The 24,931-nt window shown below is 47.9% G+C and overlaps 1 protein-coding gene across 8 annotated transcripts in view; it reads left to right on the top strand.

The window, feature by feature from the left end:
- Positions 1-24,931, top strand: part of KCNA2 (potassium voltage-gated channel subfamily A member 2) — a 64,056-nt gene that overhangs the window by 26,295 nt on the left and 12,830 nt on the right. For 6 of the 8 annotated variants that reach the window (XM_063624597.1, XM_063624596.1, XM_063624595.1 and 3 more), the window contains one exon: positions 352-11,541. The exons of 1 other annotated variant lie outside the window; for it this stretch is intronic. In XM_063624597.1, the coding sequence (XP_063480667.1) occupies positions 515-2,014 (1,500 nt within the window). In that variant the 5' untranslated portion in view covers positions 352-514 and the 3' untranslated portion in view covers positions 2,015-11,541. Of the gene's footprint in view, positions 1-351; positions 11,542-24,931 lie in introns of those variants that run through there. One more of the 8 variants, XM_063624599.1, reaches the window with a different exon arrangement.

Here is a 24,931-nt window from a genome sequence, read left to right as displayed (position 1 = left end):
TACCTCCCTGGGTACGAGTATCTGAGACATTAGTGCAGCACCTGGGAGAGGGTCCACTTTTATCCTATTAGCATGGGGTTATGCTCCATGAAGCCTGTGTGGTACAAGCGGGCCTGTACCAGCCACCTTCCCCCAGTGCAGGGCATTCCAGAGGTTCCTGGAGAGATTGCTACCTGCTCCCCCTGATCCCCAGACAAGTTACAAGGTGAAAGTAAATTTTGCTTTGTTGTGGTGGTGGTGGTGATCATGTGTCTGAACTCTTGGCTGAGAGATGGGAGACAAAAAGTGGCAACCCAGGTCGGGCTGCCAATGCTGAGTAGCCTCATGTCAATAACTGCCTCTGTCTTTCAGCCAAGCGAGGCTGTCTCTCCAGCTCTCAGAGAGCTCTCGGGGCTCTCCTGCAGGAGACCAGGCCAATGCTCCTGTGCTTCCTGGGGCCAGTAGCAGCACCCTGAGCTCCCTGCCACCAGGCAGCTGAAAGGCATAGCGTGAGGTGCTTCTCTCAGTCCCAATTATGACAGTGGCCACCGGAGACCCAGCAGACGAGGCTGCTGCCCTCCCTGGGCACCCACAGGACACCTATGACCCAGAGGCAGACCACGAGTGCTGTGAGAGGGTGGTGATCAACATCTCAGGGCTGCGGTTTGAGACCCAGCTAAAGACCTTAGCCCAGTTTCCAGAGACCCTCTTAGGGGACCCAAAGAAACGAATGAGGTACTTTGACCCCCTCCGAAATGAGTACTTTTTCGATCGGAACCGCCCTAGCTTTGACGCCATTTTGTACTACTACCAGTCGGGGGGCCGATTGAGGCGACCTGTGAATGTGCCCTTAGATATATTCTCTGAAGAAATTCGGTTTTATGAGCTGGGAGAAGAAGCGATGGAGATGTTTCGGGAAGATGAAGGCTACATCAAGGAGGAAGAGCGTCCTCTGCCTGAAAATGAGTTTCAGAGACAAGTGTGGCTTCTCTTTGAATACCCAGAGAGCTCAGGGCCTGCCAGGATTATAGCTATTGTGTCTGTCATGGTGATTCTGATCTCAATTGTCAGCTTCTGTCTGGAAACATTGCCCATCTTCCGGGATGAGAATGAAGACATGCATGGTAGTGGGGTGACCTTCCACACCTATTCCAACAGCACCATCGGGTACCAGCAGTCCACTTCCTTCACAGACCCTTTCTTCATTGTAGAGACACTCTGCATCATCTGGTTCTCCTTTGAATTCTTGGTGAGGTTCTTTGCCTGTCCCAGCAAAGCCGGCTTCTTCACCAACATCATGAACATCATTGACATTGTGGCCATCATCCCCTACTTCATCACCCTGGGGACAGAGTTGGCTGAGAAGCCAGAGGACGCTCAGCAAGGCCAGCAGGCCATGTCACTGGCCATCCTCCGTGTCATCCGGTTGGTAAGAGTCTTCAGGATTTTCAAGTTGTCCAGACACTCCAAAGGTCTCCAGATTCTAGGTCAGACCCTCAAAGCCAGCATGAGAGAACTGGGCCTCCTGATATTCTTTCTCTTCATAGGGGTCATCCTTTTCTCTAGTGCTGTGTATTTTGCAGAGGCCGATGAGCGAGAGTCCCAGTTCCCCAGCATCCCAGATGCCTTCTGGTGGGCAGTCGTCTCCATGACAACTGTAGGCTATGGAGACATGGTTCCGACTACCATTGGGGGAAAGATAGTGGGTTCCCTATGTGCGATTGCAGGTGTGTTAACTATTGCCTTACCGGTCCCTGTCATTGTGTCCAATTTCAACTACTTCTACCACCGGGAGACAGAGGGAGAGGAACAGGCCCAATACTTGCAAGTGACAAGCTGTCCAAAGATCCCATCCTCCCCTGACCTAAAGAAAAGTAGAAGTGCCTCTACCATTAGTAAGTCTGATTACATGGAGATCCAGGAGGGGGTAAACAACAGTAGTGAGGACTTTAGAGAGGAAAACTTGAAAACAGCCAACTGTACCTTGGCTAACACAAACTATGTGAATATTACCAAAATGTTAACTGATGTCTGATTGAAACCTATTACCATACTCACAGCTCAATGGAACTAATGCAGATGTTGCATAATAGCCTGCATTGTAGTCAGTGTGTTCTACAGTGTGTATCTGGTTCTGCATGGAAAGCAATAGTTGTGCAAGTGACTTTTGATCTTTTGACTTTTGATTTAGAACACAGAATATCTATCATGGCTTTCGTGCACATCCTTATCACCGGCTTATGAATTTCCAAAGACGGGAGTCACCTATCAAGCTAGGATTTCAGATAGACACGTTGAGGCCACCTCATATCCAATACACAGTGCACCATATCAGTGCCATCATTCCTTCCTAATGAAATGCACACAACATCCAGGAGATGCACTCCCCTCCCCACCATCCCACCACCTCATTTGAGCCCACCTGCCCTTTCACAGAGGAACACAATCATGGCTTAGCTTTAAATAGCTGGTGTTTGTTCAAAAGGTCATTCTCATTTTTGCGTTGAAAAGAACACACAGTCCTGTGTGTTGGAATTACTTTCTGTGTCACAGGCTGGAGTTTGTGAATTGCAGTTGCCAAGTAGATGCTCTGGAGGCTTGTGTTTCATAACGGAAAATGCTGCATTCTGCTTTTTCTCTGCAGTGTCGATGTGAGGGAAGCCCGGGGGAGGGACAGTTAGTATGACCGAATATGAGTTGTCAAGTTTCACATTTGTTCCCTTAGGCCTATGGGGAGAAGCTAACAAACCAACGGACCTCTAAGCCTCTGATTTCACCATTTTTGCAGGCTCCAGGGTCACAAAAACATGTGTGGTTTCTTACTGGAGTTTGCAGACATCTGCTTTCCTAACTGATGTGGCCCAGCTACACTGACACTGCAGTGAAATTTACCAGTGATGCAATAGAGCTGCATGGGTGTTTGTTGCATGAATCTCAATATTTAAAACACAGGAGATAACCTATTTTCCTAGTAGCCTACACAGTATTAATATTTAGAGTATTAATAGGCTTGGAATGGTCTTGAACTAGGGTTTTTTTTTCCCATCAGAAGGCAAAATCCCTCCATCAGGGGAAAAAAATAGACCATTTGGAATGGAACTAAAACTTCTGGCCCCCCAGTCTACCTATCCCTGTTCTTCTAAACAGGAACGCAGACCTCTGCAAAGCCAGGAGAGTAAGCAGGGAAGGCAGCATCTGAACACCTCACATGACTGCACCTTAGGAATTAACCCAGTCACGGGCATGACTGTACAGTGGACCAGGGCATCTGGTCCTGACGACAGGCAGGTCTGTGGATCCAATGTATATAAATATATATCGAGTATCTCTCTTTCACACGTTCCTCTACCTAGCTAGTGATAGAAAAAAAATTGCATTTGAACATTGTACAAGCTTATGCAATATTTTTGACACAGGGCAATTTATGCATGTGTTTGACTATGTGCACTAGGGTGTATATATATACATACATATGTGTGTATATGTATATACACACACACACACACACACACATATATATATATATTCATTTTCTGGAGTTCAGGTTCAGGAGCAAATCCACTGCTTGGTGGGTTGGCTGTCTAAGAGGCCTAACGGGTTAATTTGTCTCATTGGTAACCCCACCGGGCCTGGGTTTGCTGCCATTGCCTCAGACACTCCGGTATCCATGGATTCCTAGATGTTAGAATTGTCTTTCTGCCCTCCATGTGCTGCAGCTTCAGTTCCCATGGCTGAAGCTTGTCTTACTGAGTGCACAAGGGCCCCATGGCCCTCACAGTTCCAGCTGTCCTGGGCCAGACCCACCCCGGGCCTCCTCTCTACAGTTCATCCTGTTCATCATCTCCATTTTCACCTTTTCCCATGCCACTTGGATCTTATTATCATTTGGCTCTGCATCTGTCACTTTCCTGAACCTTTCCCTAAAGAGCCAGAATGGATCCCCTGCTTTGAAACCAAGGACACCAAGGAGTAGGACTCCCTGGGACCAAATTCCACTGATCTGGACCTAAAGGGAGCCTCCTCTATGTGGAAATGTCTGAAGTCCGGGACTAAGGGATGGAGTCCCTAGATGATCCAAAGGCATCATTTTGATCTCCAGACCCAAACTCTCTCCCCATTAAACTGGCAACCAGAGCTGCTTTTTAAAAAGAACCAAAGGATGGGTAAAGAATCCTTTCCCACTCCCCAGAACAAGTACAGTGCAAATGAGCACTGCACAGCCTAAAGGTAGACAGTAGGTTGACCCTGAAATGGCTTCAGGTAGGGGACTTTTAACTCACCAGACTGGACTTCTTTGCCTTTTGACAGGGTGGCTTAATTTTCCCAAACAATGAATTGCAGGGGTCGGGCTATGCAGGGATGGCTCCAGCCCAGGCCTCACTGCTGCCTAGTTAACACCTACAGTTGTCTTGGGGCATGGGGCACCAGCTCAGGGTGCTAGGCCCAGGGTGCTCATTAGTGCCTGGTCACCCACATCCCCAGGTATCTGCAGGGCATCCCATGCCCAGCACAAAGCCTCTGTGCTTCTCTTCCTCTCCTTCATGGGAGGTGGTGCTGAATTTCCAAGGCATGGGGTGGGAGGGACACAGACCTTTGGAAAATAGAAGGTAAAGCAACCCATATCTGAGGCCTAGGCCAGGGATAGATATCTTATCACAGTGTCCTTGGCCCAGGACTCTAAAATGTTCACATACAGTCATGCACATTCACCACAAAATAGGTACACTGTTGTCACACACAAAAGACAAACATACACCACATACAAATATACAACCTGCAACTCAGATGCAAAATACATAAAAAACTACATGGACAAAATGCATATGCATATAAGATACACAAAGGCTACTTTACCATTGTTTCTACACATGAAATACACACAAACTCAGTATATACACACAATGCATTTACTTATAATAGGCATACAAGATACATAGCACACATGCCCCAAAACATCACACAATACACATGAAATGCGGACATATGCTCAGACCCATTGCCCTGCCCCCAGAGCTATGAATTAACAGGCACAAACAAAAGATCAGATGTAATCACCTTTCCCTGGCCTGTGTCTGTATCCCTCAGTATCCTTCAAGGAATCTCTTTCTCTAGTCTTTTCTCTCACCACCAGATTTCAGTCCTGAGAAGTAACTCCTAGGTTTCAAGCATGAGGATGGGCCACCACATCAAGCAGATATCTGACTAAGACCAGGAATTGCATGGGGTCTCTACCAATTCACCTTCCTCTGACCAGAAATCTGGGTGCAGGGTGTGGAAGTACCTGGGACAGCTGGTAGCATAATATAGGCCTCCTTTCCATGACCCTTCCTTCCTTCCAGCAAATCCACACAGACAACGCAATAGCCCAGGCTCCCCTTCTCCCAGCACCTGGGATCTCCAGATTCAGCCCTATTCTCTTAAAAGCAGTAATGGCTCAAGAAACTGCAGGATCTTGAGCCCAGGACCAGGGTGAAGATGTCCCCAACATTCTCTAAGCCCAGAGATCTTATTGCCCTTCCATCCTTTGCAGCTTTGTTGGGGGCAAGGTCAGGAAGTTGAGACCCTATAGAGAGACCTGTCTCTTAAAATGAGCCACCTTTACTTGCTTGTGGCATTTCACTTGCTCTTGTGCATAAGCCCAAAGGGGCCAACTCCTGATTCCCCTCTGGGGGTGTTCAATCCCGGGCACACTCTTCCTTTCCCTCTTGTTGGGCTCCCCTGGATGCCGTGCCTCCCATCCAATTGCTATGCAACCCGGTTCAGCTTAAGTAAAAAGTGATTAAGAACATACATCTAAGGCTAAACAAGCTAACACTTTTTAGAGGGCCTGACTTTATCCTGTATTCTAAGGCCATATTTAAATACTTTCTAAGATTACCCACCATTTTGGATTATTCTTGGAGCAGGTTCTTCCCCTAAGTAGGACTAGCTGAGAGCTGAGTGCATTTTAGCAAAGGCTTCACCTACATTGGAAGTTAGGAGTTGCAGTCAAGCTTTGGATCAGGCCTCACTCCTGATTTCTGCTCCTGCAGCCATCCCGTTGTGTCTCACCCTCCCTTCCAGTGATGGTTGCAGCTCCCAATCTCTACAGAAAAGGCAACAACAGTAGGGAATGGACATGTGGGTCCAAAACTTGTGCATTGCTGGAAACTTGTGTTTCCAAGTCAAGGTACCATTCCTATTGGCTTCATCAAGTGTCTCTGTGGACTCATTTTCAAGAAAGTTGGAGTTCTCAGGGGACCGAAAAGGAAGAGGCCCAGGAAAGGTGGAGAGATTGTCAGGAAGAGAGAGTAGATGAGCGAGTCAAATTTCAGAGTAAACTTTTTAGGAGCCGGCATTTAATTAAGAAAATAATTAAGGCTCTGTGCTTCCTGAAACTTCAGTGATACTTGACATGCTCTCTTCCTTCTTCTCTGCTTGCCTCTGTCCCTCTCACCTCTGCTTCTGAGGCTAATGTTGGCATGTCACCAGGAGGTTAGCCTTTTAAAGGGGGCCCCACGGGAGTGTGCCTCTAGATTGCGTTAGCCTAGTATGGAAAGGGCACCCATGGAAGCTATGATGGCCTGAGACCCCAGCCTGGGTGTTCATGTTGCTGCTCCGTGTTGGGAGGGCCCAGGACTAGCTTGTCCTACCTGTTCTTTCTGGATCTCTCACTATATTGTAGTGAGGACTCTATCGTATCAACCCATGTGGAGAGAGGACAGCACCCTCTGAAGCTCCTCAGGCTGCGGATTCAGCACTGCCCACAGTAGTAGAGTCGTAGAGGCTGACTCCCCCCAAAAGAAACTATAGAACAGTGTGCAAATTGCATATGAAGGTGGCACCACTACCCCTATGTCAGGCAGGGGATCACAGTGTTTTGACTTGTTTACTCAAGAGAGGGGATGATGGTGCTGAGCTCTGCTCCCCAGAGCTTTCCTGGGGCCCATTGTCATAATAACGTATGTGGGTGATGGCTGCCTGGTCTGCGAGGGCTATAATGTCCATGGTGCTCCTTGGTTACACAATGGAGGTTCCCCTAGCCTTGGCAAGGTATCCATTGCCAGGTTTGAACTCATGACCTTAACCTCATTAACATCATCAGTCACCTGAGCCAACCCGCAGAGAGGGGGATGCTGGGAGCTCTCTCAGTAGCTATTGTGACCATCATCTATATCTTCAGACTTGGCCCTTGTTGAGTCCAATCCTGTTCCCCTATCAAAGCAACCAGCAGGGACAGATGGAGGTAGGGGCTTCCCTACATGCAGGAAGGTTCTCTTCCTCAAACTAACCTAGTTTACTTTTCCTTTCTTTCTGCTTCCCTTCCCACCAAATCTCAGCTTCATCTCTCATAGTTTGTGTTTGAATATTTTTAAAGAGGAAAAGTGCAATAAAATAAATAGTGACTGTTTTCTTTAGCAATAGCTCTTTCAAAATCTTGCTCTCAGGACTGAAAAGTGATAGATAGTACCTGGATTATCAGATATTGCCCTCGACTTCTGGGGGCTCATTCACAGTCTCTGTAGTTTCTTCTTCTTCCCACGTGTTCACATGACTCCTGTCCTCTTGAGATCTGACCTCCTTCTGGAATGGATACCTATGCTAAGATGCAGTATATGCACAAGGAAGGCCTGTGAGAGGGCTTTGTCACTCTGTCTCCTTCCTGTGTGCACCTCTCTGTCTCCATGTGTGTCTCTGTCCCCTCTCCCTCTGTCTCCCCATTTCTGTCTGCTGTCATACAGCATCCTTACAACCTCTAGGCATGAAAATCCTGTTTGTGTGACCTTTCAAGCCCATTTTGTTGACTTTCCCTCAGTCTGGCAGATGTAATGGAAGCCTACAGGAAAGCACTTCCCAATAGATAAGAATAAAGCATCCTGAGCCATTACAGAAGATCATTTCCATGCACTAAAAGCCATTACTTGATCCTTTTGCTGCCCTTTCTCCCTTCCCCAGGGAGATGGATGCTGAGGGAATGTGGCCTGGAGGTTTGCACTTGGGATCAGTAGCCTGGGCAGATTTGGGAATTGCCCTCTAACTCTCCTTCAAAATAAGCTGACTTGCTCAACCAAAGGGACTCCATGAGAGCTGCAGAAGGAAGCAGGTTCTTGTGGGTTTCAGTAGAAGTCTACAGGGATAGAAGTTTGGGTGGTTAGGGCATGACATTAGTGAAATAAAGACTCTACCACCCGCTAGAGTGTGCAGCTGCACAAATATTTGCACACATAGCCAGGGGCTTCAGAAGAGTCCCCTTTCCTAACATCTGTGAGGTTAAATGTTCAGACTGGACAATCAGGGAAGGCTGGCAACCCCAGGGTCCCATTCCATTCTTTTTTGATCTACCTTGCTCTATACACATGTGTACAGCAAAACCTCAGTTAAGTGATGGGGAAACCTCAGGGACAGGAACATCCTGGTTGCTTTGCAATTCTGGTTATTTGAGTGGGAATGGGAAAGCATGTCTGGTTCAACCTTTGTTATTGAGAAAAATATTTCCTAAGTAGGTTAACATAAACTTTCCTGCCTTAGTTAAGTAGAGTGTTTGAAGATAACAGGGACCTTGCCTTGCTCAGGGTCAACATTGTAAACCTCAGTGCTTATTGTACAGTAGTGGAGATAGATGGAGAAGACCAAAGAGACAGGCTGAATGGCTGCTGGCTACAAGATAGGCCTGGAAATGGGCCACTGGGGCACATCCTGGCTCATCAGATAGAGCCCTTGCTGTCATTTGCCTCTTTCTACTGAAAAGATAGTAAGAAAACATAATTCTTGTCAATCAAGGTTTTGGTTAATTGGTCCTGAGTTTTTAGAGGTTTTCCATATATACATATATTTATGTGTATATATATAGTATATGTATATATGTATACTATTTTTAAAATTATAGAATTATACATTGACCAGTCTCCTTAGTTTCACTCATGTGGAATAAATTTGGCAATCCAAGGAATAAACTGCATTTATGTGCATTTTTTGAATGACCTCCTTTGCATTCTTTTCACCTCTCCAGTTCCACTCTTTTTTTTTTTTCTGCTTAGGGACCTCTCTAGAAGGCAGATCTTTCATAAAAAAAAGAACAGGCTACAGGATCACCTCTTTCCTTTCCCTCCCAGGTGGCTGCCTGACTCAGGGATAAAAGGGAAGTCTGATCTAACAGCCAGGTGCTTTAGCCTTTCTTCTGTCTGCCCTGGTTGGCTATAACCTCATCACTGAGGATCAGAAAAGTTATTCCAAACTTTGTACTCGAGGGGAGTGGAAAGCTTGAAGACCTGGCAAAGGATTTATCTATTTAGCGTTCTCTTTGTCACTGATGGTGCCCTAGGTTTGAGGTTTGTGAGATCTGAAAGTAACATTCCAATGAAGAACTAAAGCACATCTCTGCCACACAGAAGGTGAGGTTTGTGGCAATCAATGGAACTAACAAATCCATTCTGTTTTTTATTATGACTAAACCTAAGTTGAGGGTATGGGTATTAGAGCAGCCGAAATTCAGTTGCCTCTTTGGGGGTAAGCTGTACACATCACTCAAGAAACAGCTGGATGCAAGCTAAAACCTGCTCTCATTCTCCCTCTTGCCTGCTAGTGTGTTAGATCCATGGAAGACAGTTTCTCTCAGCCTCACCTCTTGCATTTGACTGTGTGCTTTCTACCTGGATGGGAGTGGGAGGGATTTTTCACTGCATCTGGAGCAATTGAAGTGGTGCAGGGGTGTCTGCCATCTCCCCACACCCACAGAAGCCCTCCAGTCTGGCTATGTTAGTTGTGATCAGGCAACAGAAGCCCATAAACCAGACTTGGCATGACCAGCTGGTGCATTGAGGCAGTTGAGGTGGCCTGTCTGGATGGCTACTTCTTGTACTTCATGAACCTCAGCATGGAAATGCATATAACTTTCTGTGCTCCTCTGCACTCCTAAAATAGTCAAATATGTTCCAGATGAGTTTGCAGCTGAGAACTCCCTGCATCATTCCACTGATGGATGCACAGGGCATGATTATGTAATAATGTGGACAGCTACTGCAATATCTAGATCATTGAGGGCAATGTAGATGTGGCTGTGTGCTAGGACCCTTGGTAGCTATCCAGAGGACTCAGTCCAGTGTCTTTCTGAGTCTCTGTGAGAGGGCTCTAAGCCCTGCTTCTCCTTGAAAATGATTCCCTAGACACCGAATGCCTTGTTTGTATGAGTGAATAAATGCTCTGGGCTGCTAGAAAAAGCAACAGGAGGGGCTGGGAGGAAGAGAATATTCAGGGGCGCACTTTGCTACCAAACAATTTCCATGTCAGCTGCTAACATTACTGCCTTTTTAGCCTATGAAGTGTAGGGCAAGTACTTTGACCTGCCAGGTGGGGATGGAAAGGAGCACATCAGCTCCAGGCTAAGAAATGGAATAGAAAAGCAAGAAGAGAGGCCTGGCTGGCTTTGGCGGGGGTGAGTCTCAGCTCCTGAGGGTTTGAACATGCTCTGTGCTTGCCCCAGTTCTGCCTTCACGTGGGATCCAGCGACCCAGTTTCCTTTTGTTGTCGTGCTTGGATGGTTCCTTCATTTGAAGGGCCCCAGGAAGCTGGAAAGTCCCATGATCAAGCTCTAGCCTGCTGAGCAAACAATACCCCAGCCAAATTGGCCTCTTCCTGGTTTTCTGCATCCCTGAACCCCTCTCTCCACTAAGGATAATCTTGGAACAGTTGAGATTAATGGTGCCAGCAATCAAGGAAGATTCTCTAGTTTTCATCAGGGACATAGCTGTAAAGCTCATGAGTGGAGGATGCTATTTCCTTTTCCAGACCTGTGCGCTTATGTGCTTATAATATAGGCTGTCTCTGGAGACTTTATATTGTGTGATATATATATATATATATATATAGAGAGAGAGAGAGAGAGAGAGGAAATGGCCGCCGCTCACTTAGGCTCATGCAGCACAGACTCCAATTAGAGTTTGCACTGGCTTCCTTGCTGCTTGTGCATGAATATTCAGCTGCCCTCCCATGTCCTGTCTCTAATAATTGCTGAAAACTCAAAGAGGTAGATAAATAAGCCTCCTTGGGATCAATAGCAGAAGGAACTCCAAGGCTGATGGTAAAGCTTCGTAAAGATGATGCCGAAAGGGAACTGGGGTCTCCATGGTGATAAGAGGCTGGGGACCAATGAGAGATGAAGGCGGAGCAGGACTTGTGGGGAAGACTCATGGGAGTTGGGAGTCATTTAACTATTTGTTTGCTTCGTGAAAATTTAGACACCAGCTGTAACTACATTGCACAGGATGTATTGATATTATCATTCTTGCTGACATATTCTGGAAGCTTTCAGCCCCACCAACACTGCCCCGCCCAGGACTTCTGCAGCTGAGAGTTCCTGTGTCAGTAGGGTCTGATATTTGTACATAGGTTATACATATATGTGTACATATGTGCCTCAATGAACATTGCCTGTCCACCTGATCATGGGTGTACATAGACTTCATAGAGCTCCACAGTCTTTTGTAAATATTGACACAAGTAAATAAGTATATAAATATATATTACTGAGGATTTATTTTAACATCATTCTGTGTGATATGAAAAAAATAAAATTTTTGACAGACACTGATGATTTTCACTTCTTTCTTGCCTGCTGGGATTATCGTCCCTACAACATGCAAGTGTGCTTGCCTCACTCTCAGCCTAGTTTCTGTGGCCATGAGGGTCCAGGCAGAGACCAGGCAGGATGGGAGAGGGTCCTCCTGGATGCATTGGGAATCATCTTGGTGTGTGCCCGCCTGCCGTTGACTGGGAGCCCTGCGCAGACAAGGCAGAGTATGTGGATGGGAGGGTGGGTGGGTGCGTTTGAGATCTCCCCAATTACATCAACACTTCCTGTATCTTCCATGGAGCTGGAGGATGTGTGGGGGCGGGGTACGCAGTTTGAAGACCAAACACAGTCTGGGAATCATTTAAATGCGGCTGCACCCACATTTGCAGGCCTTGTCCTCAAACCCACCCCCACCTCTGCCCATTACTGCTGGCCCAGGGGTCTGGACCAACCATGCTTTCCACTCTCAAGTGAGGAGAATGTCTATCTTGGCCTCCTGAGATGGAGACACAGCAGCACCTTCGTGGAGAAGGTCCTAACACACACACACACACACACACACACACACACTGCTGAGGCACATCTATGTGATTTCCCTCTGTCTGAGGGAATTTCCCTCTCTCTGAGGGCTAATCTAGTCCTGAACTCCCCCAGATTTAGAAGGCTCAAAAGAGGCCATGGTGTGGAGTATGACCACAGGGAAGTCGGTGCCTCAGCCCCTAGCAGGCACATCCCACCCCTGACCACCCGCCTACTCCTCCAAACACGCAAATACCCAGGTCCCTTACTAAAGATCTTTAGTTTTACCCCTTCACAATCTACCATGCTCTGCCCCTAGGAAAACTGACCAGCCAAAGCAGCTGGGCTCCCCACCCTCACCTCACCTTCAGAAGGATGTGTTTCTGGGTGCAGATATTGAGGTGACAAGGGAGAGGGTGGCAAAGAGACAAGAACCATTTGGGACAGCTGCTGCTACGGGCACCTTCATATTGGGCATTTCCCCCACCATAGTGGAGCTCTAGACCTCTGCGGAACAGCCTCAGGCTGACTAATGGAGTGGGGCTCCCTACTCCAAAGAAATGGGAAACTGAGTCAGGCTCCCAGGCCTGGTCCCTCCTGCTGGGACTGCACAAGCAACTCCTGCCTCCAAGAAGCTGGGATGCTGGGAAGATGGGAGCTAGGAAGAATTTTGTCTAAACAGTCCCTGACTGTTTAGATCTTGTTAGGTAAACTGTTAACTTAGCTCTTGTTAGGTAAAAGTAAGGAGGAAAGGGAGGGAAAGGGAGTAGGGATGTGTGGAAGCTACAGCATCAAGGTCCCCATTCTTCTCTCCACTTTGGTGAGGAGAGCTCAGCTAGTTCAAGTGTAGTCCACCCATGCCACTATGCACACCAAACCCTCCCCACTTGGCCTGAGGCACCTGCCCTGTACACACTCGACCACCCTGGGCTCACCCCAACCAGTAGCTCCCGCTTAAGAGGGGCACTTGATGGGGTGAGGTACAAGTGGGGAGCTGTCCTAGTCCAGGGGTCCAATGTGGTGGACAGGGGGAGCAAAGCTGATTGGCACAACTGAGAAACAACATTAACCCTGGAGAAAGAGAACAGCTCTGGAGCCAAAGGCTTGGGTTTTGAATCCCAGCTCTGTCACTCACCGGCTCTGTAACCCTGGGGCACACTCTCTTTGAGCCTCAGTTTCCTCACTTCTATAAATGGAATCATGACTCCTGCCTTATCTTGTGAAGATCAAATGAGCATCTGGTGCATAGTGGGAGCCCATAGAAATACATGAGTGTGCCCTTTCTCTTGGATTCCCATGTCCTAAAGATACTCAGAAATCTGAAAGTTGAAGGATTTTCAACCTTTTCTGGCCCAAGGGTTTCTAATCTGGAACAAGGGGTACAACGATCAACCCAAAGGGTCTAAAAGCCCCTGAAATGATGTATGACATGTTGTAGTATGGTTATTTTTCTTGACGTGTCCACAGCCCCCAAAATTTAAAACTATTGGTCAAAAGTAGACACCTTATCTTCTCCTCCATATCCAGGAAGGAACAGTGATTTGTCCACAGTGATTTTCATTTATTTAAAAACATTCATTTATTCAAAAAATGTTTTTGCATTTGATGCTTGTGGGCTTTCCAGACAGGAGAAGAAGATGGGAATTTACCCGCACCTGAGTAAGTGGCCGGCACAGAGCTAGACCCGGCTCCTGCTCCAGGACTTCTCTTTCTATTAATCTATGCCATGTGCAGTAGCTGTGCCTGAGTCTCAGGCCCTGGAGTCAAGACCTGAAATATCCCCAGGCTGGTTTAGCACAGCAGTGGGGGAAGAACCACATATTTTGAAGTGATTAATGCTATTTAAATGACATGCAAATGAGGCAGGTCTGCATCTTTTTAATCCATCAACTGGGACATTTCTTAATCTATCAGCTCTGGTTATCCTCTCCTTTTGTTTTCTTAGGTTACCTCCTCACACAGACTCACACACCCTCACTTAGGTCAGTAAACAACACACTCACAAATCCCTGGCTTATCAAGAAATGGTCAAGGCTCTTTGGCCTTGTACCTATTCCAACCTGAACACTAGCCAGGACTCGCAGTCACAATGGTGCCCAAAATATCTATGTCTTGGAAAAGCAGAGAAATGGCCTTGTTCTAGGACCCCTCACCCTATATTTTTCTCTGGCCCTAGAAGAGACCTCTCATCTCAACTTCTCGGGTCAGACTGGCCTTTAGGTGCAGCCACTGCAAGTCACCTGAGTTAAATGGCCTGTGGGCAAGGTGCCACACATCTCCTAATGCCCTGTCCCACAGGTCCCATCAAGATTGCCCTCCGGAGCCTGCCCAACACCACATCAGCCCTAGGACCAAACCCCTCCTCAATTCCAAGAGACTAGAGCTCCAAAGAGTTCCTACAGGCTTCCCAAATTCTAAGGATGGTGAGACTTGTTGCCTTAGGAAATGCTGGGCCTTGGAGTCAGGGTTGGGTTCCATTTCTGGCTCTACGGTATAGGCTATTATCTATGTGAACCTAACAAGGGAGTTAACATTTCTAAACTTCAGTTTTCGTGTCTCAACTAAAGATTAAAATGCCTACCTTACAGGGTCAGCATGAAGATTTTAAAAGGCATTAATATCTATATAAATACAAAGTACCGTACGTGTTATAAGAGCTTACTTTGTGCCAGACTGCAAAGTATATGACATGCGTCATGCCATTTGGTTATCACAACAGTCCCATCAAGTAGGTGTTATCATTTGGTTATTTGTCCCCACCCAAATCTCATGTTAAAATGTGATCCCCAATGTTAGAGGTGGGGCCCGGTGGGAGGTGTTTGAGTCATACGGAAAGATCCCTCATGAATGTCTTGGGTCATCCCCTTGGCAATAAGTGAGTTCTCACTCTTAAGTTCACATGAGATTCTGGTCATTTAAAAGTGTGAAGCACCCACCCCCCTCCCTCTTGCTCCTGCTCTTGCCATGTGAAGTGCCTGCACCAGGCACCATGAGTAAAAGTTCTCTGAGGCCTCCCCAGAAGCAGATCCAGGTGTTATGCTTCTGGTACAGCCCACAGAACCATGAGCCAATTAAGCCTCTTTTCTATACAAATTACCCAGTCCTGGCTACTTATAGCAATGCAAGAATGGCCTAATACAGTAGGTGTTATATCTATATTTTAATCAGATTAAGAAACTGAACCTCAAAGAGGTTGCATAGGTAGCCCAAGGTCACACAGCTAAATAACTGGTACAGCCTTTGTGAGGTCTAAGCCTATACTCTTTATGAGTATTACAATCAATAGATATTAGTCCTTCCGTCATCATTGGCTTCTTCCCCTAGGTGATTGAGGGTACATAGATATGTCTTTTTTTTTTTTTTTTTTGAGGCAGAGTTTCGCTCTTTTTGCCCAGGCTGGAGTGCAATGGCGCAATCTCGGCTCACTGCAACCTCCGCCTCCTGGGTTCAAGCAATTCTCCTGCCTCAGCCTCCTGAGTAGCTGGGATTACAGGTGCCCACCACCACGCCCGGCTAATTTCTTGTATTTTTAGTAGAGACAGGGTTTCACCATATTGGCCAGGCTGGTCGCAAACATAGATATGTCTTAAAAGAAGGCAAGCAAAAGAACCTCATCTGCCCTAACGAGGCTTAATATAATCAAAATAGTCCACCTAGCCTAGGTGAACTAGGCTGGGAATGGCTTCGATCTTGGCTCTAAGCTCCACCTTGCTAAGCCCTGGTAAGTGGCATCTGAGATCTGTGGGTTGGAGAAAGGCGCCAACCCAGGGAAGAACTGTCTCACTCTTCTTGTAGTGGAGGAAGCCAGGCCAAGCAGAAAGCCGCTGTTCTAACCCCAACCCCAGAGGTGTTAAGCGAGTAGCCTCCTCCCACGTGCTGGCAGACCCCAGCCAAGCCCCACCCTGTTCCTAGGGCCAATGCCCCATTTCTACCTCTAGTCACCTAAGTGTCCAAGGTAACAGTTATCAGGCACCTTGCCAACTCATTCCACAACCCATCCATCTAGACCTTGGTGTGCCCAGCATCTTTGCTCCAGGTGGGACCATACCTTTTAGCAACTCTGTCCCACCTCTCTGCACACCCCTCCACTAGCTCCTAGTGCCCCTTCACACCCAAGGTGATTCAGATGGTGGCTGTGGCTGAATGGAGTTCTCCTCCTCCTCCCTCAGAGAGTAAAGGGGGAATAGACCTACCTTGGGAAAGACACACACACACACAAGCACTGTCAGAGAAATATAAAGTCCCAGGACCTGATTTCATCATTCTTAGCCTAACCTTGCAAGCTACTAAATCAAAAGTAAGATATTTCGTATACAAAGTAGGTATTCAGTAAATACAATGGCTAAAAAAATGATTCAAATTCAACTAAGAGGTAAGGACCATAAACCATGTGCAGGCATTGCACTGGGCAGTTTGCCTGTATTATCTCTCTTAACTCTTGCAACAACTCCATGATATCATTGTCATTATCTCAATTTTCAGATGAGAAAATTGAGGCTCAGGGAGGCAAAGTAATTGCCCATCCTCAAACAGCTAATAAGAAGCAAATCTAGGACTGAGCTCCAAGACAGCACGAAGCCATCTGTGATGGTTGCTATTAAGTGTCAACTTGACTGGATTGAGGGATGCCTTGATGGCTAGTGAAGCACTTTTTCTGGGTAGTCTGTGAGCATCTGTCAGTTTCCAGAAAAGACTGATGTGTGTCAGCGGACTGAGAGAGGAAGACCTGACCTCAGTGTGGGCAGGCACCATCCGGTGGGATGGTGGCCTAGCTAGGACAAAGAGGGCAGAAGAAGGGGCTATGCTTGGGTCTTCCTCCCCCTTTTCTCCCATCCCACTCTCTCTCTGCCTCTTTCGCTCTTGCTCTCGCTCTCTCTCTCTTCTGGAGTAAGTGGCCTTTGTTTCCTCTTGCCTTTGGACATCAGACTCCAGATTCTTGGGCTTTTGGATTCGGGACTTGCACCGAGGCCTCCCAGGGGCTTTCAGGCCTTTGGCCTCAGACTGGGGGCTACACTCTTGGCTCTCCTTGTTCTGAGGCTTTCAGAGTTGAACTGAGACATGCTGCCAGCCTCTCTGGGAGCCACATTACTGGCTTCTGTCATCTTCCAGCCTGCAGAAAACCTATCTTGGGACTTCACCTTAGCAACTATGTGGGCCAATTCCCCCTAATAAATTCCCTTTCATATTTATCCCAGTGTTCTACCCCTCTGGAGAGCCCTGACTAATACACCGTCAAAGCCTTTGGTATGAAACCAGAGCCACCACCCTGGTGGGGTCAACACTCAGCTGAGCCTTACAGGGACACTTCAGCAAAAATCACCAAGGACTCTGACTCTGTTTCCCCAACCTCTTACCCCTGAGACTCCAGGAAAATATAGGAACAAAGCATTCTGAGGAAGATAGAAGTCTAGGGATTATGAGGTACAATGGAATGGGATCACCCTCCTTGGGTAATTTTGTCAATGGGATTCATGAGGCTGCAAGGTGTGAATGAGCAATGGCTATATTAAAAGTTCCTGAAAAATCTGTCTTCCCTTGGGCGTCAGCTCCTGAGAGAGAGAAAGCCTGCGGCGGGGGGGGGGGTCTGAACCTCTTCTCCAGCCCCCTTCTTCATTCCTCCCTATCAGAAAGGAAGGGTGTAGAAAAAAATTATTGGGAGAGGGGAGGAAATGAACCCTGAACCAATAGTAGCCCATAAATAGGCAGGAGCCTTTAATAAATGATTGCAAAATAAATGAGTAATTCTAGGAATGAATAATAAAAGAAAATGCTTATATATGGCACATACTCTATGCCAGGCCATGTTCTAAATATGTTTATCAATCCTTACAACCATCCTATGTCTGAGGCCCTAATTAGCCCCACATTATACTCAGGAGAACAGAGGCACAGAGAGGCTTACCTGACTTGCGAGGAAGTTGTACATAACTTCCAAAGGCAGGATTTGAACCCAGGTCATCTGGCCACAAAGCCCATGCTACTAACTCTCCCTCTTATTCATGACCCAGACTCCAAAGCAGTTTCGTATCCACTGACCTTCACAGTATATCTGTGTGGCAGCCGTCGGGTCAGGCATTACCATACTCAGTTTATAGACAAGAAAACCAAGGTGCTGAGAGGATGGGAACTTACCAAGGACACGTAGCTGGAAATGAAGAAGAGAACTCGGGTCTCTTGTCACCTGGTCCATGCTTCCTTATGTGACATTGGCTCCCAAGAATAAGGCAAGGGGTGAGGAAGTTGGGGGCAATAGAATCCTGGCTAGTCCTGTCTGGAAAGGGTCTTGGAGATCAACTAAACCAATTACCTTATTTTGTAGGTGAGAAGATTGAGGTCCAGAGGAGGCCAGCAGCTTGCTTAAGGCCACAAGTAAATTGGCAACTAAAATGCCAGTCTGCCAACTGCCAATCAAGCCAATTGCACCATGCTCTTTTTCCAAAGAAGCCAAGGGTCACAGCATTTGGCAAGGGAGAGATGCACTAAGTCAGGCACCATGAATTAAGCTCCTATTATGTTCCAGCGCCTTATGCAAATGCATGGAATGCAAAGAATTGTATCCCCTTCCTTGCTATTGGGGAATATCTGTAAACAAAAACAGTCAGAGCTCTTGCTTTCACGGACTTGACTTTCCGGTGGGAGATAAGTGAGAAAGAAAATACTATTAATAAAATCAAAGCAAGATTGGGAGATGAAGAGTGATGATAGGCGGTGCACTTTTATGCAGGGTGGGCAGGGAAGGTCTCTTGGATAAGGTGACATCTAAGCAGAGACCTTTAGGAAGTCAGAGAGTTGACCATACAGATTCATGTGAGAAGATCATTCCATGCTCAGGGAGTGCAAGGGCACAGTCAGTGAGGCGAAGTGGAAGAGGGCATGCATTGAGGCCAGTGCTGCAGGAGCAGAAGAAGCAAGGGGGAAGACAATGGGAAATTAAAGAGTAAGGTTGGGAAGGGGACTTGCAGATTGTATAGGACCTTGTAGGACTCTGGACTCTGCTCTGGGTAAGGTGGGAAGCCATAGGAGCCTTTTCAGCATAGGAGAAACTTAACTGGACATATTGTTTTCAGATCACCTCAGTTGCTGTTTTGAACAGACTCTAGGGGGCAAGGATAGAGTCTGGGGCCCAGTGAGAAGGTGACTGCAATCATTCAAGCAAGGAGCACGGAGGCTGGGTTGGTTGCAGCAGAGAAGTTGGGGAGAAGCAGTTGGATACACACTAAAGGCGGAGGCAATGGGATTTGCTGGTGAACTGAGTATGCAATGTAAGAAAGACGAAGGCATCCAGCATAACTCCAAGTTTTAGGTCTGAGCCCCACCCAAGCATAAACCCTCTGCCCTCAGCAACAAACCCTGGCCCGTCCTGGGAGCCAAGGGCAAGAGCCCAAGTAGGCAGGCCTGGCCCTGACTTAATTACAAGATCAATCCAACCAGCTGCCCTGCCAGCAGGAGTGCCCCTGGGCCTCAGCTTGGCCAGCCCCTGGGGTGTATCTCCTGGGCTTGTCAGAGGGAGTTAGTATCACACCATGCCCTGGGTCCCATCCAGCAGGCCTGGCTGGCCCTGCCACTGGGTACCTGGAGCCCAAGAAAAGTCCAGTCCAGACTAGGCCTAGGCTATAAGATTTGGGGCATTGAGCCTACTGGAACTTGAATATCTAGGGCTCCTGGGAAGGGAGAAGAACTGTGAATAGCTGACCTGACTCTTGAGAAGCTGACCGAGCTGCTGGGCTGGGGTGGGGGAACACTGAGTGCTGATCCATAGACTCAAGCCGATGCTCATTACCCAAACTAGAGAAACATGGTGGGCACTCCAGAGAAGGCTGATTCCAGAATGCCCAGGCTCATTCCCAGCATGATAGACTGGAAACACTGCTCAGGGACTAGGTTGGGTCAAGCCTGCAGAGTGCAGAACCTCAGCACTCCCCACAAGCATCAGGGTAGAAGAGGAGGGGACCAATGACTGCGGTTTGCATGATGAGGCGCCTGCCTTGAGTTCCTCCCCGAGCTCCCCGCTGCTATTGTCCAGATGAGCTTACTGGGACATGGCGTCTTTCCCCAGATCTAAAATGGGGCCATATGTGGTTCACAGGGCCTTCCCAGGGTTAGATGTCATGTAGATTTTCCAGGCAGAGCCTCTCCACTAGGCCCACAGCTGCCTCCCTCCAGAACTCCCCCAAAGATAATTCACATCCCCTGTGTCTCCCCAGTTGTAAAACTGCTTCGGGGCTTAGGTGAGCTCTTGGGGCTTAGGTGAGTTGGCCCAGCTGAAGAAATAGAACATCAGGAGCAGGTAGGGACCTTAGAAAGCATCTGATGCATTATACAGATGGGAAGGCTGAGGCCCAAAATGGAAAGGAATTTGTCCAAGTGCACAGAGTAAGTAGGTGATAAAGCCAAAAGCCCAGGGACTGGACTCCCAGTCCAGGGCTGTCTCCATGATCAGTCATTCATCACCAGAGCCATGTGACCTCCCCTCACCTCCAACATTTCTCCCAATTCCGATAGCCTTATGGAGCTGAGGAGCTTCTCAGTGCTACCTGCCTGCCAGCAGTTCCCTCAAGCTTCCCACGATCTTCTGAAATGGAGCCATCCCATTTACAAAACAGTGTGGGGATTTGCCTACACACAGCAGGGACCCTGAGAGTATGATCGCCCCATGTTCTTTCCAGTCCTACAGACACAGGTAGGAACCCGAGTTCAGGTTGCCTCAGGATAAATGATCCAGACATGGACTTCAGCAAGAGTCATTTGGCTCCACTGAGTGCACCTTTGGAGAAGCAGCTCGAGAGGTCCCCACCCTCACCTTGGGAATGGCGCCAGTCTTAGCCCATGGCCAGCGTGTCTTCACTCTGGGCCCCGGTATTCCCCACTGGTTCTCAGAAAACAAGCCGCTTTGGAATACCTCTCCTCTGCCGGCTGGTGGGAGGTGGGGATGAGGGCCATCCCTGGCCCAGGAACACAACCTTCATTTCTGCCCCCACCTTGCAGCACTTGGTGTACTCCCACATTCTAAATCTCATCTGAACCTACAATGACAGAGAGGTACGTATTGTTGCTCCCTCTTGGCAGATGATGAAACTGGGCCCAGAGACACAAAAAGACTTGCTGGGGCCACGCAGCTGGTTGGACAGAGAATTGGGTCTAAGCAGAGTTACGGAAAGCAGTTTTTTATGCCCTGATGTGTCACAGCCATCCTGGAAGACAGAATGACCAAGTGGTAGGGAATCACCAAGAACCCTTATATTCCCTGACCTGCCAAGGTCACTGAGCATGAGGTAGCAGGGAGAAGATTGGAACCAGGACCCTGGTTCCCAGCCTGGTACCTGCTCTATCTTACCAGCCTTGGTGATCTTTGGGGTTAGCCGCAGAGGATCGTATCTATCATGCAGCCTCATTATGAAAAGTAATGTAGGCCCTGGGCCTGGATCAGAAAACACAGTGACAATAACCATAACAGAGGACATCTCTTACCTGCCAGGCTTTGCACTGGATACTTTGTATGCCCTGTTAATCCTCGCACCACCCTCTCAAGGGAGATATTATTAGCTTCATTGCACAGATGAGAAGACCACAGCTCAGAAAGAATTAGTGACTTGCTCAAGGTGATACAGCTAACAGGTGCTGGGTCCAGGACCCAGAGCTGCTGGCCCAACCTTCGTCACTGACAGCATTCTGTTCTCAGCTTAGACATCACCATCTCAGGGGGGTCTTACCTAAACAGCTCCCATCTAAGTCGCATCTGCCCTCTCTTCGTTTTCTTCAGAGCATGTATCGCAACCTGCAGAAGATCCAGAGTCAATAGCATTGCTCTTTGTGGAGAAGGGAACAGATAACAGGATAGAATTTACTAATTCACCTGTTTATCTTCCGTCTCTCCCACTAGAATGTAAGCCCCAAGAGGACCAAGACCATGTCTGTCTTGATTACTGCACAATCCCTAGAACAAAACCTAGCACACCATAGCACTCACCAGGTATTTACTGAATGAACAAACGAAGACTCTCAACATTGGCCAACAAGAGCATGCCCAAAGAGCAGTGAGTCTGGCAGCGCCTGGGTGTGTAGAGGAAACTGCAGGCCTAGTGGTGGAGACAGCATGAATTTTGAAGTCAGCCTAACCTCAACATTTACTGGTTGTGTGGCCTTGGGCAAACTCGAGGCCTCGGTTTTCTCATTGGTTAAAAAGCAACAGTAATACTTGCTTTCAAGGACTGCTGTGAGGATTAAATAAGATAATAGAAAGCAAGCACCCAGAAAGGATCCTGACATATCCAGACTCTAGTACAGAGCAGCTCTCATCCCCTTCCCTGCTAATGAATCTCAGGACTCCAAGCTGAGAAAGGTCTGGGACCCCACTTGCATTAGAGGCCGTGGCTGCTGGCCCAGCCCCAGAGCCTGTCAGTGCTCCCCCACCCTGTGCATGCAGCAGCCAATTTCAAACTATGTAAATATGCCAGGCTGCCTCCTCAGCAAGGGAACAGCTATACTTAGTGCAATTTGCATGTATTTTAAGCTGACTTGTTCCAGGCAAAGAAGCCGATTCATGAATTTAATAACATTCACAGAGTCCCAGAATGTCAGCACTGGAAGAGACGTCAGAGACCATCTAGCCCAGCCCCTCCTTTGGCAGAAGAGGATGCTGAGGGCAGTGGCATGGTCCAAGGTCATACAGCTGGCAGGGAACAGGGCCAGCATCAGACCCTTGGCTTCTGATTCCATGTCCAGGGTTCTTCTCAGGGCCATCTGTATTTTGCTCTATCCCCTCCCAGCACTCATTTAAGCAAGGAATGAATGTTCAGCCCTCAGATCCTCATGCTTCCTGGACCACCTTAGCTCAAGGGGAGAAGTCTGGCCTCCAAGGCTACCTTGAAGGTGGGGGTGAGACTGTGGGTGTGGTCTGGAGGCAAGCTGGGGACTGGCCATGTGCAAAGGACAAAACAGATCAATGGAGATCCAGTTCACGAATCCTTCCCTGGCTGGGCAGTGAGTGACCGACAGAATGAAATCTTGCAAGCATCCTCACTCCCCACAACAGCCCATTAAGATGATGCGTTAGGTCATCCAGGGATTTACTTAGAGCATATTTTTAACTCTAGTTGACAGCTATTGCAATCTGCCTGCCCAGCGAGCCTTCTCTCTTCTTCTGGTAACAGCGCCCTTCTTTGTTTTATGGGAACAGTCCCCCTGCATTGATTCCAATGGAGCTGTCAATCAAAGGGCCCTAAGACCCAGCCGCAGGGCTGGGCATGTGACCTGCATGGAATCTGGTTGGAGGTTCAGGGGTAGTCATGTCATCAGGAGAGTGAGATGCATGCCCAGGGGGAAAGGGTGTTGCTCTTTTCTCTGAAGCAGCTGTGGAATGATGCAAGCCGGTGTGGACAGTGGCTAGCTTTGCCACCACGAGGAGAAAGACTGGCTGAGAAAGAAGTTGGCACAATGGAAAAGAGAGCTCGACATGAAGAGACCGTGTACTAATGCCATTATTGAAACGTCTGGATCCAATCGTGCCTGAAGCCCATCTGAACTCCCTTAGGTTTCCCTATTTTCTCAAGCTGGTCTAGGTTGGATTTATTCCCTTGCAACTGAAATACTCCTGGGGAAGGCACTAATCAAGATCATCTCCTGAGGTGATCCATCCCATGAAGTGGCTCCCTGCCACAAAAATCATACTTCTTTGCAGGAAGGGTCCTAAGCTGTCCTTCTTAAGCTTTATAGGAGTCTCCTCATTCTAATTAAGTGTATTTGGGGCCTACGCTGTGCCAGGTGCTAAATGTTTAGTTACCCCACCAATCTTCTGACAAATATTGTTATTGACCCTATTTTAGAGGTTAGGAAACTGATGCTCATAATGGTCAAATAACCTCACCAAGGTCACATAATAACTACATGTTTGAAGTAGTCTCAAATCTAAGTATTTTGATTCCCAGTGCATTAATTAAAGTATCAAACAATGAGGATGATGATGATGATGATGATGATGAAGCTCATTGCTACAATTATTGAGCACTTATTGTGTGCCAGACAGTATGTTAAACACTTCTCATATGTCAACCACTTCTCCCAAAAACCTTGAAACTTTACAGCAGAGGAAACTGAGGCTTGGAGTGTTTATGTAACTTGCCCAGCTAATAAAGGGGAGCTGGGGCTGGTCCTCACCACAGCCCTACTGCCTCTCATTGCAGGATCCTAGAGGATAACCTCAGGGCCAAGCGTGTTCATGCTGCTCAGACCCTTCCTGAATTCACTGACTGGTTTCTCACTTCCTCTCCCCTCAGCTTCTGTCTTTTTAGGCTAAGGAGAGACCCTATTGTTGTAGGGATGGCTGCAGTTCCTCTGTGTTGTCCGGCATTCCCCCAAGTCAGGCCTGGGCTGGCCAGGCTCCCTGAGACACTGTCACCTGGATCCTCACACTCAGGAGCCGAGGCCAAGCCAAGGGCACATTTATAGCCCCTCTTTTTATTGCTGCTCTCAGGGAAGGGTGGACAAAGGACTGAACAAGGGTGGCAGAACCCTTGCCAGAGGCTACCTGAGGTTGGTATGAGTAGCCTGCAGGTTCTCCGCCTCTCTGGCCCTTGGGGCTCTGCTTCCACCTCTCCGGGAGCCCCGCTTGGAAGCATACTGGACTGCTGGTCCCCTGGGGGCAGAGGCAGTGGCTCCACTGCATTTATTTACAGAGCAAAAATGGTGCCTGCCTGGAACTCTGGCACATTGCCTACCTTCCATGAATAGCTCTGTGACCTAGGCCAAAGAGTCCCCTTATTTGGGAGATGGAAAAAGATCTTTACACAGAACAGCAGAATGGCACAGAATTGTTATCTTTTGTCAAGACCACCTCTCCCAGACTCTAGGCCCCATTCTCTTAGGACAGGCACTTCCCGCCCGCCTGCC

The sequence above is a fragment of the Symphalangus syndactylus genome, chromosome 12, assembly GCF_028878055.3.
Source record: "Symphalangus syndactylus isolate Jambi chromosome 12, NHGRI_mSymSyn1-v2.1_pri, whole genome shotgun sequence".
Taxonomy (NCBI): Eukaryota; Metazoa; Chordata; class Mammalia; order Primates; family Hylobatidae; genus Symphalangus; species Symphalangus syndactylus.
Note: the sequence above shows the minus strand (reverse complement) of the source record. Positions and strands in the feature narration are given on the sequence as shown.